This window comes from Jaculus jaculus, chromosome 1 (genome assembly GCF_020740685.1).
Source record: "Jaculus jaculus isolate mJacJac1 chromosome 1, mJacJac1.mat.Y.cur, whole genome shotgun sequence".
Lineage (NCBI taxonomy): Eukaryota > Metazoa > Chordata > Mammalia > Rodentia > Dipodidae > Jaculus > Jaculus jaculus.
The window spans coordinates 120,223,118-120,242,120 of record NC_059102.1 but is presented as its reverse complement, the minus strand read 5'-3'; the positions used below and the strand labels follow the sequence as shown (position 1 = coordinate 120,242,120).

The following is a 19,003-nucleotide window of genomic DNA, read 5'->3' as shown; positions in this document are numbered from 1 at the left end:
ATGTAGGTCTAGAAAAACTTCTTATCTTCTCCAGATTAGTGGTGCGCTGCCATGCCAACCAGCTTTCTTGTTTTGTATTCTTTTTTTTTTTTTTTTTTTTTTTTGGTTTTTCAAGGTAGGGTCTCACTCTGGCTCAGGCTGACCTGGAATTCACTATGGAGTCTCAGGGTGGCCTCGAACTCATGTTGATCCTCCTACCTCTGCCTCACGAGTGCTGGGATTAAAGGAGTGCACCACCACGCCCGGCTTGTTTTGTATTCTTGATTGTTGCCAAAAAGAATGCCACAGGGACACAATAAATGTTCAGAGCAGATTTGGCAATGTTGGTTTCCAGTTTTTTGTTTTTATTTTTAACTCAGTAAAAGTTATTCTTGATCTTAGTATACTTTTCCAAGTCTTTAGTCTGATTCTCATCATACAATCTTTTAAATGCGTTTTTGTAAAATTTTGAATATTTTTTCCTGTCCTCGTACCTTGTTCCTCTATAAGTCAGAGCTCACGCTGCCCCGCTCGTAGTTGAGCGTGTCCCTGTGCTCGGGGGCAGTGCCCTCCTGCGGATTTCACTGTAACGCAGTCCGATGCAAGACTGCCAGGTGCGCTGCCACAGCCGCGCGTGCATCAAGTCCTTCCTCACCTGCTCTGGAGATTGGTGGCCGGCACTGTGTCACAGGAGCTGTGTCATCCAAGGGTCACTTAGACTCAGAACTAGGTCTCTGGATTTCATAAGAATTCAAAACGTGGGTTTGTTTACTTTCTAGACTTTGAAACTCTTATGGGTCATGGCTGGGTTAGTTTCAACAGTTCTTTCCAAACCCAGGGGCCTTAGTGGTATTTTTTTTTTTTTTATCTTGGATCTGGGGTACTCTTAGGTGGTGTTACCTGGAAGTCTCACATCATGTAGGGGGAAAATGTTCAAGTGTTTACCAATTGCTAAGAACTTTGAAGTGCTTTTACATGTACTGTCTTTAGAAACCCATTCCCTCCAAAGAGCTGATACCTCCTTTTACAGATGAAGACACTGGATTCCAGAGATTGACTTGCTTGTAATCACATTGGTAGAGCTAAGACTTAAGCCAGTGTGTTTGACCTGCAGCCCAGTGTTTTTTCCTTTTCCAGCCTCATTGAATAAGCACCATCTAGTGTGAGAAACGTCAACAACTGGCTCCTCTTGTGCCCACTGGTAGCGAGCTGTCAGCGCTTTACTTTCCCTGCCGCCCGTAGAAAAGTGCTGCACCAGTCTCTCGTGCCGCTGCAGTAGGAATACCACAGGCTGGGTAATGTTCAGTGATGAGAAGGTGTTGGCTCACAGCTCTGGAGGCTAGGAAATCTCATGTCTATGTGCCAGTGTCATAATACTGCTGGTCTGTGTTATTTGGCATCTCTTAGCAGCATTACAATGGTAATTGCATTACAATTTGAGCTCTGGGATGTACAGACCTTCAAACCATTACCCCTGGAAGGCAGTGCCTTTAATCTCTCCAGCCCCGATGAGCAGAATTTAATTTAACCTCATATTATCTTTACTTCTTTTTCTTTTTGGTTTTTCAAAGTAAGATCTCGCTGTAGTCCAGGCTGACCTGAAAAACACTACACAGTCTTAGGCTGGCCTCGAACTCATGGTGATCTGCCTACCTGTGCCTCCTGAGTGCTGGGACTAAAGGCCTGTGCCACCACGCCGGGTTCATGTTGTGTTTCTTTATGGCAAACTGTTCGCTTCTGCCTCCTAAGTAGCCTGCGCCTTTGGATTTGTGTAAAATCCCATTCTGCTGACTGGCAGATTGGTATTGGAAACCCTGGGTTTTAGTTTCTAATCCTTGAGTTCCAAGATTATCTTCCCTTGTTTTGATGCCTGTTTTTAGCAAGGACTTGTATCGAACACCATGGCCTTACCTAGAATCTCAGTTCTGGCATTCTTTTGCCCAGACTTGGGGTTTTTGGAGTGCTAAAAATGCCATAAGAAGCCGAGCGTGATTGTGCATGCCTTTAATGCCAGCACTCAGGAGGCAGAGGTAGGAGGATTGCTGTGAGTTCGAGGCCACCCTGAGACTCCATAGTGAATTCCAGGTCAGCCTGGGCTAGAGTGAGACCCTATCTCAAAAAAAAAACAAAAACAAAACAAACAAACAAAAAAAGCCATAAGACAGAGCTGTTTAAAATGTGTGTATTTTTTTCATAAGAGGAGTTGTTGGCTCTTGCAGCCATAGTTTTCACGTATCTGTTGATTTTCTGTGTGCTGTTCCTTTCACACTTCTGTGAAGTTTGAGGCATTCTGAAAACTTGCTGAGTGAGTCATTTGTATTAACTGGAATGTTATTGCAAAGTTTTCATTTATGCAGCTAAATTTGTTGAATATTTGCTGCATATTTTAGTGAAATATGCAAGTTGAATATTCTCTGAGCCACAGTTTTGCTGATATGATTTATTGGCTTTAGTTTTCTCTAGGCTTTTCAGTGCTTCCTCTATGTAGGATATAAATAACAAAGTATGTGAAAACTATGGCTGTAAGAGCTAGCAACTGCTCTTATGAAGAAGGTACACATTTTAAAGAGCTCTATCATAGTGGCATTTTCAGCACTCCAGAAACCCCAAGTCTGGTTTGGAGAGGCAGTTTAGCACTTACCTGCAGAGCATAAGGACATGAGTTTGAGTCCCTAGTACCCACATAATGTCCGATGTACAAGGTGATGCATGGGTCTGGAGTTTGTTTGTAGTGGCTGGAGGTCCTGGTGCCCCCATTCTCTGTGCACCTTTCTCTCGTCTCCTACACAGATAACTAGATAAAAAGAATTAATGCATTTTAAGAAAAAACTCCCAAGTCTGAGCAGAAGAATGCCAGAATGGAGATTCTAGGTAAGTCCATGGTGTTAGATAAAAAGTTCTAGAGATATATATATAGATATCTCCATCCATCCGAGGGGAAATCTAAAATATCTACTAGGGGATAAGGCAAAGGGAAATGTCTATACTATTAAGGAAAGGGATGACATGTAAGAGAAATACTGTTTAGGCTGTTAGGGCAATAGTGTCAGTGTAGATGGGAATAGCCAAGAAGTATTGAGACCCCCCTGAATACCAGGCATCATTACAAGCATTTTCTATATGTTCTTCCAGCTGAGTCACACATGGAGTAGGAATTTATAGGCACTTCATTTTGCCCATGAGAACACACGGGGCTTGGAGATGTGAGAAGCTTTGAAGGTCAACCACCCAGTAAGGACTGGCCTGGAATTTGGGCCTGAGCTGACTTGTTTCCTCACTCGCACTCCAGCTCCTGGATTGTCCTGCTCCTGAGCCTCTGAGCTTTTCCATTTGGTCTCCACTCTTCTCAGACCCTGCGCCCTGGCCTTATTGAACTGCTTGGGGTTCTTTGAAGAGGCTGCCTTTTTTTTTTTTTCTTTTCCGAGGTAGGGTCTCACTGTAGCCCAGGCTGACCTGGAATTCACTGTGGAGTCTCAGGGTGGCCTCGAACTCACGGCAATCCTCTCACCTCTGCCTCCCGAGTGCTGGGATTAAAGGCGTGCGCCACCACGCCCGGCTGCCTTTTCTTATCTTTTTGTCTTCCTCTGCTTTTTTGCTTTCATGGAACATGTTTCTCTGTCCTCTAAGGCACAGCAACCTCCTCCACAAGATGGACTTGTGCTGTGTCTTTATCTGGCTAACATTTGTTTAGGAGTTAGAGAATGGTACAGTTTCATGTTCTTGTGAGAGTCCCTTTGGAAGCTGGCCCCTCACCTCCCAGCGTGGAATAGGTTTCCATCCTTTGCGCTCCCCAGACATTGTACACTATTTTACATTAGCTCTTAACTTAAAGAATGGTAGCTGATTGTTTTATCATTAGCTTGAACGTGAGGTCAGGATCTTGGTCTCTTCATTTAGCATCAAGCCCTGATTTGTCTTAGTAAGTGGATTTATAAACCATCAAAGAATGGCGTTGTTCATGCAGAGGTCTGTTTAGTGATTCAGGACCATTGTCTGTCTGTCACTCATCTTGTTGAAGAGAAGGAGTACCTTGACTTACTTAGCGTTTTGCCTGGAATGTTTCTTCTTCCCCTTTGTCCGTTTCACTGTCCCAGGCTTGTAAGTCTCCCTACACTTTGCTCTTGGTTGGGGCCTACCTAAGAGACCTTCTGGACATACTTCTGAGAAGCTAGGTCTGTCTGGTAGAGTCGGTCTGCTTTGCTTTTGTTGGAAGTCTTAGTAGAACCTTAGTATCTCCAAAGTCTTTGTGCAGTTCTCTTACAGTTACCTAAGTGTAATGTGGGAGTGAGGGTATCTTCAACCTTCTCTCTTTGTGTTTATTCTTCAGAGTGGGATTCAGTCTGGATCTGTCCACTTTCCCTAATCTACTGCTGCTACTGTAGACCACACTTGTCTGTATCCCACAATAGCTTGTCCCCTCCAAGCCCACTCTAGGTCTCATTTTTAAAAATGATAGTGTGTGTGTGTGTGTGTGTGTGTGTGTGTGTGTGTGTGTGTGAATGTGCATGCATGGGTGTGCATGTGGAAGCCACAAGTCAATGTCAGGTGCCTTCCTCAATCACTGTTCGTTATTATTTTTGTATGTGCAAATGCATATGGTGTGAGTGCGCATGCTTGTGGACACGTGTGTATGTGTGCACTTGTGTGTGTGTGAATGTGCATGCATGGGTGTGCATGTGGAAGCCACAAGTCAATGTCAGGTGCCTTCCTCAATCACTGTCTGTTATTATTTTTGTATGTGCAAATGCATATGGTGTGAGTGCGCATGCTTGTGGACACGCGTGTATGTGTGCATGTATATGTGTGTGTGTGTGTGTGTGTGTGTGTGTAGGCCAGAGGTTGACATTGGTTGTCTTCTCAGATACTCTTTTTATTTTGCTGAGGCAAGGTCTCACTTGAGCTCAGAGTTGGCCAGTTCAGCCACTCTGGCTAGCCAGCTTCCTCTGGGAATTCTGTCTCCTGTAGGTTTAGATTATAGGCATCTCCCACACCTGCCTGGCATTTTTATGTGGGCACTTAGGGATTTGAACTCTGGTCCTCACACTTTCATGGCAGGTACTTAAGTGAGCCATCTTCTCAGCCCCCTCTGCCTTAGATTTTGAGACAGAATCTCTCACAGAACCTGGAGCTCACTGATTCAACCAGACTAGCTAGCCAGCAAGCCCCAGGAATCCTCCTGTCTGGGGCTCTGATCATAGTCACATGCTGTGATACCTAGCTTTTACATGGGTGCTGGGGACCCAAACTCAGGTCCTCATGCTTGCCTGGCAAGTCCTTACCCACTGAGCTGTCTCCCCAGCCCAAGACTTCTCCTTTTTACACTTAAAGCTGATCATCCATTTACAGTGTAGGAGACAGGTGAGTGTGGTTATCAAAGAGCAGTGACAGGGATCCTTGTAGTGAGGATTCTCTTCTGTAGCTTGTATCCCTGTGGATGTCCTGATTGTCATATATGACTATGGTTTTTCAAGATGTTACCATTGGGGGAAACTGCATATAGAATATGCAGTGATTGCTTCTTTGTAGCACGTGTCAATCAGTCCATATTTATCTCAGTATAATTTTCTTGTGGGGAGAGGGATTACTGTTGTGCTTAGAATGCTAGTGCTTTCCTGCCTCTCTTTGGTCAGATCCAGAGAAGATCTTAACGTGGTTTTCCGTGTCTTCTATCCCTTGGCTTACATGTTCTTCCTGTCTGTTCAACGTAAGTTTCTCACTAACCATCTGTGCTCTAGCACTGACCTTCTTTTGCTGTCTCTTAGGTCAGCTTCTTTTCATAGCCTTCTTGGTAATTTGCTTCTGCCCAAAAGGCTATTCTTTGCATTCCTTTGGTTAATTCCTTTTCATCCCTTATAATATTAATTCTATTTTCATTTCATATGAGAATCCTGTCCTGGTTTTCCAGACAATGTCAGGTTTCCTGTCTTAAGAGCTCACAAATACCCTGTCCATTTATAGCAATCATAGTTGTCCACTACAGTTTTTGTGTGGTTTTACCATTCATATATGCCTCTTTCACTAGACCCCATGGGGTTTGGGTCTTTGTCTTTCCCCCAACATACAAAACAGTGGGGAATGAGTACATACATAAGACACAAGACACTGCCTTCCCTCAGTTTATCTTCATCCTCTTACCAGCATTCTGGATGACTTGTGTTGCAGTTACCTTTGTGTTGCTGGGATAAACCATCCAACCAAAGCAGCTCATGGGAGGAAAGTTTATTTATTTTGGCGTACAGTCTTGGGGGGAAGCTCCATGATGGTTGGGAAAGCATGGCGTGACCAGAGGCTGGACCACCATCCTAGCAGGTGGAACACTGCAGCAAGAAAGGGAGCCACATTGAATCAAGAGCTATGACATCCCAAGACTGCCCCCAGCAACACACCGCTTTCAGCCAGGCTCCACCTCCCAAATTGCCATCAGCTGGGGACCAAACACTCAGCCCACAAGAGTTCATGGAAGACACCTAATTCAAACCACCACAACTTGGGTGTGTAGGTCAGATGAATAAGGTCCCAATCCAGGTACATAACATGTTCTTCTCATACTGTGAGTTTGAATCTCTGATTGCCTAAAAATAAATTTATTTTAGGTTACAGAGCAGTTATTGGAGGATGGGCTAGGGCATGATTGAACTAGGTGAGTGCTCTACCAGAATCTACCAGAGCCGGCTCAGTTTCTGGCTTGCTGGTCTCTGGCACATGGTCAGTGTTGAGTTGGTTGAGTGTGTGGAATTAATTTGAAGTTAAAATTCTTGGGCTTCTGCTGGACACATCTACTGCAGTGTCCTGTGGCACTTACAATTTCCATGTATGTCTGTTTAGCAAAAAACTAATTATCTAATTAATGCTCAACAAAACTCCAGAGGGAAAAAAAAACAGGGTTGTTTACAAAACTTTAATCTGCTTTAAATCTGTACATATTATAAACCATTCCCTAGATTAAGCAAGAAGATCAGTAAATTACATAATAAACCTGTGTATAATTGCTCTGAAAAAAAAAAATTCTTGGCCTTTCTGCAGGATTGTCCTTTTGCCTTCTTGGTGGAATTCTTTGTTGTCATACTGAGTATTGGTCTACTGAATGTAACGTCCAAGTAGTGGGAGTGTGCCTGTGATTTGGTGACAGGAAATGGCCAGTGATCTTAAGCTATGGAGAGTAGAACCCACTCAAGCTGGTGTAAGGTATTTGTTAGCATTGAGATTGTTTAGTTCTTTATTTGTGAGGGAGGGAGAGAAAGAAGGAAAGGGGAGGGAGGGAGGGAAAGAGAGTATTGGTGTGCCAGCTGTTAGAGCTGCAAACAAATTCCAGATGCATGTGCCACATTATATATCTGGCTTTACATAGGTACTGGGGAACCAAACCTGACAGGCAGACATGCTTTACAAGCAAACACCTTTAACTGCTATGCCATTTCTTCAGCCCTGGCCTTGATTTTTTTTTAGAAAGATGAAGTTATTCAATCACTGTTCTAACATAGGTAGAAGTAATTAATCAGGAAAAATGCTCAACGACACCAAAGGACTATTTTGGGTGAATGTCATAGCTGCTGCTGCTTGCCATTAAGTTAGAAACCAGACTGAAGAACCCCTCATTTGTTGGATTAAAGTCATAGGCTTTGATGACTACTTGAGAACTGTATGGCTTTCAAATTACAGTATGACACACGTGTACTTGCTGATAGAAACTGCATACTTTGCATGCGATACTTTTGCAAATGGGATTCTAAGCAGTAAGGTTTTGCTTCCCAGCCTCTAGCATGCAAGAAAGTATATTAGAAGCTAGTGTTGTGTGAGCTAGTCTGTCCTGTCTGCCAAAACAGGTCAAAAAGTGACAATTCCAGATAGACCTCACTTGCCAGTAAATGTTTTAGTTTAGCTTTGTACAAATGATCAAGTTTAGTATTACATACTAGAAACGTTACATGGGATGATTTAATGATGTTCTTTCAGATTTCTAAAGGGTGAGTTTTGCTGGGCTGAATTATGTACTTTGTAAACCTTAAGAATTTTACATAATAGCCATGCCTTTGCATGTGCATTTATGGAATATTACTTCTGTGAACACAAATGTGGGTTGTGTTGTAGTGAATTAGAGCCTAAGGCTGGAGAGATGGCTCAGGGGTTCAAGGCACTTGCTTGAGTTGGAACATAGTACGACAAAGCAGACTAAACAGGCAGTTTAACCACGGAGCTCTCAGAGTTGATGTGCCATGTTTTTTCAACAGAAGCATGCATTAGAATTAACCAGTGAAAATTTAAAAATGTGAGGAAGACATTTCAACCTTGTATTTGCAGTATCTCCCACAATAGGTTTGTGAACGAGGAGGACACACATAGAAAGTCCATTGACTGGCATCCACTAGTTTCCAAGTATTCTTCCTTGCTAAAGAACCACTGAATGCATTAAAAAAAATAAAGAACCACTGACCCAGTGGCTCACAAATAACTGGTTTGATTGTGATTAAACATGATCATGTTTTAAAATATGTGCTTCCTTCTCCCTTTCCCCACAGGGGCAGAATTACCAGGGCAAGTAATCTCCATGGCAGCTTCTACTCTGGCAAATTTGGCCATCTCCATCACAGGGTATGAGTCCAGCAGTGAAGACCAGCCCTCTGCTCAGCCTGCAGGTGACTGACACGAAGGTGTTCAAAATCATCCGGAACATGTGGTCAAGAATGTGGCATTAGGAAGGACACTAGCATCATGAAATGCAACTTAGGCTTCTCTGCTTTTCCATTTCTGATTCATGTTTTATACCCTTTCCCTCTCACCTTTGTCCTCACATTGAGACTCTTTTTGCATGTTTTTGATTTTTCTGGCTTGGTTCTTCTTCCTACCTCCTCTTAAACAGTGCTTTTTTTTTTTTTTTTTTTTTTTAATTCTCTTTCCTTCGTGGTATTTTTCTTTTTCTATCTCCCATTTACCACTCTACTGCTTTTACTTTTTGTTGTCCTTGTCCTGGTTTCTTATTTTCTGTTTCTTCTATAGAAGTTCTTTTGCATTATTTCATTTTCTGTCTCCTCGTGCTTTTTCTTCCCTTTCCCTAAACAACTCTGTCTGTCTGTCTCTTGCTAGCTGTCCATGTTTAACTCATACATTTCTCTGGTATTTTTTCTCCTGTATTTAACTTCTCAAAGTTTGACTTATATGCCCATGCTGAATATATTGCCTTTCTCCCTAAAACACACCTTCAGGTTGGTTATCCTGCGAGACACAGCTGGTAGACTTGTATCAGGTTCGGAGCCATGCTGTATTCAGAGTTCAGGAATGGGAAAGACCATTCTAATCTGTGCGTTTGGAGTTACAGAGAATATTTATAGACGTTCTTCTTGAAGAACTTACTTCAGAAGGGACCATGTCCCTTTAGGATAAAGACATTCATAGTAGTAAGAACATTTATTTTTCTTGTCCTTGGAACCATGTTTCCAAAGTAGAAAGAGGATGGTATTTAAATTATGGAGTTAGTATTATTCCAAATAACTGCTACACCCACTAACAGGGAGTTTCCATATTAGAAAGATACTCAGAACAGGGCCAAACAAAAGTATATTATAAATAGCTTGGCTTTAAGCCCTGAACTTTGAGGTAGAACATTGGTCCTAGTGAGGTGAGCTGACGTACCATGGTGCAGATGATCTTGGCCATCAGTTACTCATAGCTAAACATCTGACATTAGAAGAAATGCTAAGAAAGTTATGATAAAGCACTCAGTGCGCTATCAGTGTTGCTGCTTATGCAAATTATGAAATAACAGGGAAGTCATGTTATGTGTCAGGTACTGTATTGGTGGACTAGAGGGGAGAGTAAGATAAGGTCTTAGCCCTTGAGCTAACAGTCTTCTTAATGGAGAAAATGAAAAAGGGCATGTGAGACTGTGAGGTTGGGATTTGGGGTATTTTGTCTTTTCTCTCTTTTCTGGACTTTCTGAAATAATATGCTTTTGTGACTTTTTTCTTCTTGAGATGGGCTCGCTGTGTAGCCAGGGTTGTCCTGGAAATCATTCTGTAGGCCAGGCTGGCCTGGAGACTGCGGCATTCCTTCTGCCTTGGCCTTCTGGTGTCTGGATTGTAGGTTTGAGCTGCCACGTGTAGTTTACAGTTAATATTTTTGTATGCTCTTAGTAATTGTCACAATTCTGATTCATATGAAATAATATTGCCTAAAGAGCTACATGATAACTGGTACCTTGTTGACATGATGACTTGTCAAAATTGGAAGTTGACATAATAGACTCCTTCAGGGAAGCATGACAATTTCTGCATCATTTGAAACCAGTGCCTTGTGTGAAATAGTCCATTATAATTACTCACTCTAGCCTTTCCTATTATTTTATGTCTTACTCAGACAAACCAATGACCTGGGTTCTTGTAAGAATCCTAATTTGTTTGTTTTGAGGTAAGGTCTCACTCAAGGTAGGGTCACACTCTAGCATAGACTGACCTGGAACTCACTCTGCAGCCCTAGACTGGCCAGGAACTGATGGAGACCCTCCGACCTCAGCCTCTGAGTGCTGGGATAACACTCTGTTAAAGAGGAGGAGGGTTTGGGGAGTAGCTCAGTGGTAGAGTGCTTGACTAGCATGAGGAGACCCTGCCCTCCGTCCCCAGCACTACAAAGACAAGGACAAGATGAGTCTTCAGAGGTAGACGTTCTGGTATCTACACACATGTACACGGTATGTGGTTTCAGTACTTTTTATGGGTAGGATAATTCTCCGCTGCTTTGTCATGTACTTTTACGTTTATTTTGTTTAAATGATGTATTTACTATTCACAAGGAACACTGGGACTGTATAAAATGAAAAGTAAGACATTCCCTGTTTCCCAACAAACTTAAGTTTCCTAGATTCAAATGCCTTTAGCAGTACAATTTATAAGTATTTCAGTGCAAACTGGCAAATCTTTTGTTTCTTCTAATCCAGTAGAATTACATTGTTCATACTCTTAGCAAAAGTGTGTGTATATGTAGCAGAGAGACAGTGGGCACGCCAGGGCCTCTAGCCCCTGACTTTAGATGCAGGTGCCATCTGGTTTTACGTGGGTACTGGGGAATTGAACTCATGTCGTTAGGCTTTGCAGGCAAGAGCCTTAACCTCTGAGCCATCTCACCAGCCCCTCAGAATATAATCCAACATTGTTTTGTATTAACTATTTCTTAATGGTGACTAAACAGTGTGTGACTTATTTACTTTTTCTTTCCAGAAACTACAGACAGGAGAGAACTCCCTCCAACATTGTGTGCTGCTGCCTCCTCCTCGTCCTCCCAGTCCTCCCCCTCCTCCCCGTCTCCCACTCTGGGCAGGCAGAGGCCTGAGATTGGAGCGTTTCTCAGAAAGAAGAAGACGAGTGACATCTACTTTGTGTGTCTCGTGTGGGCCATCATTGTTGTCCAGGTCTGGATGAATCTGTGGATCGTGCAGCTGCTGCCCGTGCCTGTTGCAGGTTGTTAGCTGGTTAAGTATGAGCTTGTCTCATCTCCAAAAGTTTTTTTTTTTTTTGACTATGGAATTTTTTACTGTCATTTTACACAAAATAATTATATGTTTGCATTTAGGTCATGAACAAATACTCTGGAAATTTATTACTTTGATACTTCTTTTATATTTCACTATAATCTTCCAATGTATTTAACCTCGTAAAATTTTGCATATTTAAGCTGGATGTGGTGGTGCACACCTTTAATCCCAGCACTTGGGAGGCAAAGGTAGGAGGATTGCCATAAATTCAAGGGCACCCTGAGACTACATAGTGAATTCCAGGTCAGCTTGAGCTAGAGTGAGACCCTATCTTGACAAACCCAACAACAACAACTCTGTGTGTGTGTGTGTGTGTGTGTGTGTGTGTGTGTGTGTGTATGTGTATGTATATTTGAGATTGATAGCTCCATGCTCCACACACTTTACTATTTACTAAGTAAAGAAGAGTGACCTACCAATTCACCTCCTAATGATTCTGTGGAAGAGAATGTTAATGACAATCTGAGTTCAGAGGTTTGTGATTTAGAGAGCCACTTTTCAGGGAGTGCATTTGTCCTGTTTCCTTTCCCCCTCCTCACCTCCCTTGGCAGTGTATGGGCACACAGCTGTAAAAGAACAGCGGATGCCTGAGCCACCACTTCTTGTGCTTACTTGCATGCTTTGGCTTTGTAAGCAAATGTCTCAAACCATTGAGCCATCTTCCAGCAGCCACAGGACCTTTTCTAGTCATGTAAACATGCTAATGAAGTAGTTGATGAACTGTTGGGTCCTACTGAGCTCATGGTTTAAATTGTCAGACCAACCCTTCAGGTTCTAAGATGGAAGTTCAGAACATGAATCCCTGGAGTTAGGGAAAAGCAGTTATCCAGGTGTAATTCTCACAGATCAGCCCTTCCTGTGCCCTTGCCACCTTTTTTTTTGTGGGGGGGAGGGTTTATTTTGGCTTACAGACTTGAGGGGAAGCTCCGTGATGGCAGGGGAAAATGTTGGCATGAGCAGAGGGTGGACATCACCTCCTGGCCAACATCAGATGGACAACAGCAGCAGAAGGGTGTGCCCCTTGCCACCTTCTTAGTTAACTTTAACTGGAAGCCGGGTTAGCATGGCCACTCCACTCCAGGGGAAGTCGTTCCCAGCGCGGTCTGGTGTGGTCCCCACTGACCCTGTGTAACGCACATCTGCTTGCACTCATCTGGCTTCTCTGCTGGCTTCTGGGCCCTGGTTAGAGGTACTGAGCCGTAAGGACGCAGGGGTGCAGCTGTAATCACCACCTTTCAGTCCTCAGAGTTATCATGTCTATGAAATACTTTGTAAATATCAAGCCTCTAAAGAAAAAAAAAAACATGGGGCGATTAGGAAATGTCAGGGTCTAGCTTTCTATATATATAATTTACAAGAGGGAAGGAGGGAGAGAGGGAAGGAAAGAGAGAGAGAGAGAGAGAGGGAGGTGCCACAGGCCTCTTGGTGCTGCAAACAAACTCCAGATCTGTGTACCACTTTGGGCACCACATTGTGCGTCTGACTTTACATGGGTAGTAGGGAATCAAACCTGGACCATTAAGCTTTACGGTCCTTGCAAATAAATAAGTAAAAATATTAGAAAAAAAAGAAAGAAAGAAAATCTCTGCTTGTCCAGGGATTCAACTCCACGAAGATGATACATGCCTGAAAATACACTCAGCTGATTCCATTTGTTTAGAATATCAAGAGGTCCTGCCCCTTCTTTTTCAGTTCCAATCTTTATTTTCATACCAGTTTCATTGTTTAGAAAAGTAATAGAGGAGTCTTTTTATGCTATGCCTTTTTAAAACAAACAAACAAACATTTTTATTTACTTGCAAGCAGAGAAAGAAAGAAAGAGAGAGAGAATGGGCACACCAGGGCCTCTAGATGCTGCAAGCAGATTCCAGATGCATGTACCACTTTTGTATATCTGGCTTTAAGTGGGTATTGGGGAATCGAACCCAGATCGTTAGGCTTTGCAGGCAAGCACCTTAACTGCTGAGCCTTCTCTCCAGCCCTCATAGGCCTTTCTAATCTGTTCTTTATATGTGTTTTTATCCTCTCTGTAGTCTGGGTAGTCAAAAAGCTCGTGGTTCACTTTGGAGTGGTGGACTTCCTGGAGAAACGCTGCCACGTGTGGAGGCAGGCCATCGAGGGCTTCCTGACAGAGCGGCGGCAGGCTTTAGCGCCGCGGCCAATTATTGGGCTTGGAAAATTCTTACTGAAAATTGACAGCAAGGTATTGTATGAGCTTGGGTGTTCTAATGAAGTTTATATGTTTTGAAATGTAAAATATTTCCATAAGATGGAGTATTTATTTTGTAGCTTGATAGCATGTTTAATGTCAAATTTTATGTGAAATTTTAAAGCTTAACATTATGGCTCACATGAAGATAGTGAATTTAGATTAAAAACATTGCATGTTTTCCTCTTAGAGTAAGGAAGATCTTAGAGAACACCTAGTTTAACTCCATCATTTTTTTAGGACCAGATTGAAATCCATAGATGTTAAGTGGCTTACCTAAAATTAGATTATTCCTGTTTGTCAGATACTGTGCTGAGGTTGCAGGGAAACTCAGACAAATCATGGACAAGATAGAGAAAGGCTACTTAATCCCCAGGGAAAACAATTCCTGAAAACTCAAAGACTTAGTGGTTAAAGAACACAGACTCGCCAGGCGTGATAGCGCACGCCTTTAATCCCAGCACTCCGGAGGCAGAGGTAGGAGGATCGTGGTGCATTTGAGCCCACCCTGAGACTACATAGTGAATTCCTGGTCAGCCTGAGCTAGAGAGAGACCCTGCCTCGAACCCCCCCCCCCAAAAAAAAAAACCCCACAGACTATCCAAACTCTGCTTTCAGATCCCACTTCTTTTACTTACTAGCCTGTAACTAGTTCTGTTCTGAGTTATGTACAGAGAATATGGATGGGCTATGGAGATATCACTGAGCAAGAAATACTGTGTTGCCAAGATAGTAGGAAGGGAAGCACTACAGAGGAGCAGTGCCACCTGCTGGGTGGGTGTGGTCAGAAGAGCAGCAAATGCCACAGCATAAGGACAGTGATCTTGGAAGGATCCAGGTCATTCTATGTCAGTTGTTTGATTACCAGCAAAGCTTGTAGTTACTGTTTGTTTCAGTCATTGTGATCTTAAAGGAGTCTTTTATTCTCTTGATTTGAACTTTGTTAATGCATTGTGGTTCTACCCCTAGGTTTTGTTTTTTTTTTTTTCCTGACAATTTCTTTCTCATGAGCTTGGTGACTTTCTTTTCTTTTCATACTATTATTGCATTCTCTAATGATATTCCACTGTTCTTATCTTCTCTTTCTCACCTTATCCCTATCATCAAGCTCTGGCACTGGCTAAATAAGAAGGTAAATGAATATACGGATGTTGGTTTTCACTGTTGAATTTTGTAACCCCACCTCCACTCTCACCCCGCCCGCAGTATCTCCGTCCTCATTCTGTGTTTCTATATGTCAAACTAAGCTTTTTTTTTTTTTAAATTAACTATAAGCTATGGAAGGTCATGAGACACAAATACTGCCATGAGGTAAACTTGGTCCAGTCTCAAAGGGCTATGAGGATATGGTGTGGATGACTTGGCACTTCCCAGACCTTCTGTCCACAGAAATGATTTCCATGCCTTTGTTCTATATTGTAGCTACTTTTCTTTCCTTTTTATTTTTTTTAGACAGGGTGCAAACTGGCCTTGAACTCACTATCTTCCTGTGTCCTACTCCTGTGTGCAGGGACTATAGGCATGCACCGCTAAGCCCAGTCATTTCCTCTGATTCGTGAAAGCACGTAAGACAGTAGTTACTGTAAAGCAAAGACAAGTCGTTGACACTTCTGTACGTGAGGGCGAGTTTTAAAAACAGATAAATCTGTAAATTGCCTATTTTATTTCTTAGCTAGTGATTTTATATTATCTTCTTATAACCAGTATTCTAAAACCAATTTTTTTTTAACTTAAGACAGAGAGCCATGGCCTGTGACATCTAATTTTGTATGTTTCCTGAGTCCTGAGGTTTTGTCTGTGGTGATTGTTTCTCATAATTGACATGGAGTTACATTAGTTCTATTTCAAATAACTGCAGTGAGACCAACTGATGCCAGGTCTGAATAGAGTAGTGTTTGACCTACTTCCAAATCCTTAGGACAGCAAGCATGATTGATAGTTATGTGTGTGTGTGTGTGTGTTGTTTAAACACAGGGTTCAGTTTCTGTAAATACTGTACAAAGCCTTAAGAAAGATGTAGCACTTCTTGAAAAGAGATCAAAATTGATCTTATTTTTAAATTTTAGTTACTTGTGTTTATTTCTTTTTGTGGTGGGAATCAAATCCAGGGCTTCAAGCTCCCTAGGTAGTCATGCTGCCATGGAACTATACTTCTAGCCCTAAGTCAGACTGAATGTAGAGACTAGGATTTCTTTTTTTTTTTTCCTCTGTGACAATGAAGACAAAGGGAGACTTCGGACAGCATCTAGAGTTCTAGGCCTTGGGTTGTAAGCAAGCAGCGTGTGAAGTATACTCCCTTCCACGGCTGCCTCGGCCCCACGTGTGCACATGTGCACCTCTGTTCTCTACAGACAGCATCAATAGATGAAGTGCAAATACCAGTCACAGTTGTGGCTTTGCTCAAAATGAATGACACCAACTTGGGTATATTGACATGAAATCCGTTAGGTAAGAGAGAGCTGAATTTATTAGTTTTAATTTAATCTACCCTCAATGAACTGAATGAGTTGAAAACCCAACTTATGGCCTAATAAATAGCTGAAAAGTTGAGATATTTTAGAAAGTTCTAAGAGATGAAATAACTTTTTTAAGAAATATATTTTATTTATTTATTTGAGAGAAAGAGGTAGAGAGTGAGAGAGAGAATGGGTGTGCCAGGGCCTCCAGCCATTGCAACTGGAACTCCAGATGCATGTGCCCCCTTGTGTATCTGGCTTATGTGAGGACTGGAGAACTGAACTGGGATCCTTTGGCTTTGCAGGCAAGCACCTTAATCACTAAGCCATCTCTCCAGCCCTGAAATAACTTTTAAAAGAAATGTATATTACATAAACAGAATTGGTGTTGAGTCAGAGCAGAACTGCCTGTGATTCGGAGAATGTGTTCCAGGTGGTTTCATCCACTGTATCTAATCTTGCCCCAGACATCACAACATTGGGCATTAAAGGTTCAAGTGGAGAATCAAGAGGAAAGAGTAAGAGAGCACAAATCTCAGTCAAGTATTACCTCTGTTTCTCCCAGCTTATTTCTTCAGTTTTTTAGTATTGATTATTTTGCACTAAGATTCAACTAGAATTTGGGTAAATGTACTTGGCATTTCCAAGGGCCTCCAAAAGTCTTAAGCAAGTATATTAACTTAATTTCTGACAAAATTGAAATTGAGAACATTTTTTCTCTGGCTTAAAAATACACTTTGATTTTTTTTTTTTTAAATTTCAGAGTACATATTTGTGAGTATCCCATGTTTTGTGTGTGTGTGCTTCCTTATTGAACTGAGCTTACTGAATTCATTGCTTTTACTGAATCTGGGGGATCCCGAGGATGGAGATAGAAAGCAGTCATGCAGCATTAGCCCCTTCCTCAGGGAGCTGCCTCCGGAACTAGGGAGATGCCAGCTGCCTTCTGATTGTAAAGCTTATCATTTCACTGACTTTAGTACTTACCTTCAAAATAAGACAGCTGACCTTCCATAGCTTAGAAACCTTGTTTTCCCTTTTTTCTCTCTGCATTGTCTTTGATGCTTTCCTAGTATGCACTGAAACTTAACTCTTCTGTTTTGAAGCTCTGATTGTCCAGATTACAGATTAGCTTTTTGTCTCTAAATTTACTATGGCATTGATCTGGTAGGGACATTGTTCTTCATGAAAGACAACAATTTTAAAAGCTTATAAGCCTTTTTTTTTTCTTAACTGTTTTATTTTTATTTATTTATTTATTTGAGATTGAGAGGGGGAGAGGAAGGGAGAGAATGGGCACACCAGGGTCTCCAGCTGCTGCAAATGAATTCCAGACACATGTGCCACCTTGTGCATCTGGTTTATGTGGGTCCTGGGGAATTGAACCTGGGTTCTTTGGCTTTGTAGGTAAACATCTTACCTGCTGAGCCATCCCTCCAGCCTGCTTATAAGCTTTGAGTGGAGGATACATGTTAATTATATTTTTACTTACAAACATCCATTGATTTTAGATTTTTAACACTGGAAAACAATTCTAATTTAAATTCAAAATCATTGAGCAGTACTATAGTTCATGTTGGGATTGAGGGATGTAGTGTGACATGTCAGTATTTATTAATCTAATCAGATGCAATTTTGAATTGTAAATGATGGCATTGCATGCAGGAATTTGGAAATCCATCAGAATTGTTCACATACTCTAAAAGACAAAAATAGTTTAAGGTGTAGGATTACTTGTGATTGTGAAAGATGAAAAAAGTTATAGTCAAGATAGTATATAAAAGAATAATTTTAATTGCTTAAAGAACAACCAGTACCTTGAAAACTAATATACTGTCATTTAATTATAACCATGTCAAAAAGCTTGCTTTCAGGAGGATTGGAAGTTCAAGTGGAATGTCAGACTTCTAAGAGCATTTTACTATGAAACCTTTCCAAGTTAAAAAAGCCTTAAAAAAACACCTCCTCACTTTCTCCTCAGCTCACCGTCACCTCACTGAGTCCCCATCGCTCGTGCCTCCACCTCCTGCCCTCCATGTCCCAGGGAGCCACTATTCCAATCTGTTGTTTAATTGCCTTCATAAAGTCTACATCTGACACTAGAACTTCATGAGACTTGAAATCAGCTGATGTATTTGCCATTATTTTATTTAGAGTATTTACCAGGTTACAGCTTAGAATTTATTATACAGATATACCACACTAGGAGAATTCAAATACAGATGTAGCTTAGGTTCTAACTGACTGCTTTCTCATTGATATGACAGTCATGAACTCCACATAACATTAGTAATTAATACTGTTACTGAATTTTCTCAAGATGCTTATAGCTTTCACTGCTTTAACCAGTAAGTCTTAGTTTGCTTTGCAATGCTGGATATTATCTTTTCATGATATGTAAATACACCTGTGTTTATTAAGTTGCATTTTAAAGATAAGTTGTTTTCTTTTTCATTTCTGTGCAGATGATCATCTGGTTGGAGAAGATGTTAGATAAAATCATTAGCATTTTCATCATATTTTTGCTAGTAATAGGAACCCTACTTTTAGCTCTTCTCCTGACTGCAAAGGTAAAGTACAGTGACCACTATTTCCATTAATAAAGTCATAATTATAGTATACATAAGAATCTAGCAGAAGCAGCATGGAATATGTATGTCATTTGATTTCTAAGGACTATGTATAATCACTAAAGTGTCTATGATTTGCATGTTACCTGTTTTGCTGCAGAGTATGTTTTATTTTAAAATCTCCCTTCCTCCCTTCCTCCCTTTCTCCCTCTCTCCCTCTCTCTCTTTTGAGGTAGGTTCTCATTCTAGTAGTCCAGGCTGATCTGAA

The 19,003-nt window shown here is 41.5% G+C and overlaps 1 protein-coding gene across 3 annotated transcripts in view; it reads left to right on the top strand.

Annotated features, from left to right (window-relative positions):
- Tmem245 (transmembrane protein 245) overlaps positions 1-19,003 on the top strand; it is a 117,195-nt gene that overhangs the window by 24,294 nt on the left and 73,898 nt on the right. For 2 of the 3 annotated variants that reach the window (XM_045153847.1, XM_045153839.1), the window contains exons 4-7: positions 8,496-8,612; positions 11,187-11,426; positions 13,534-13,703; positions 18,631-18,735. In XM_045153847.1, the coding sequence (XP_045009782.1) occupies positions 8,496-8,612; positions 11,187-11,426; positions 13,534-13,703; positions 18,631-18,735 (632 nt within the window). Of the gene's footprint in view, positions 1-8,495; positions 8,613-11,186; positions 11,427-13,533; positions 13,704-14,817; positions 14,842-18,630; positions 18,736-19,003 lie in introns of all 3 variants that reach the window. The other variant, XM_045153841.1, reaches the window with a different exon arrangement.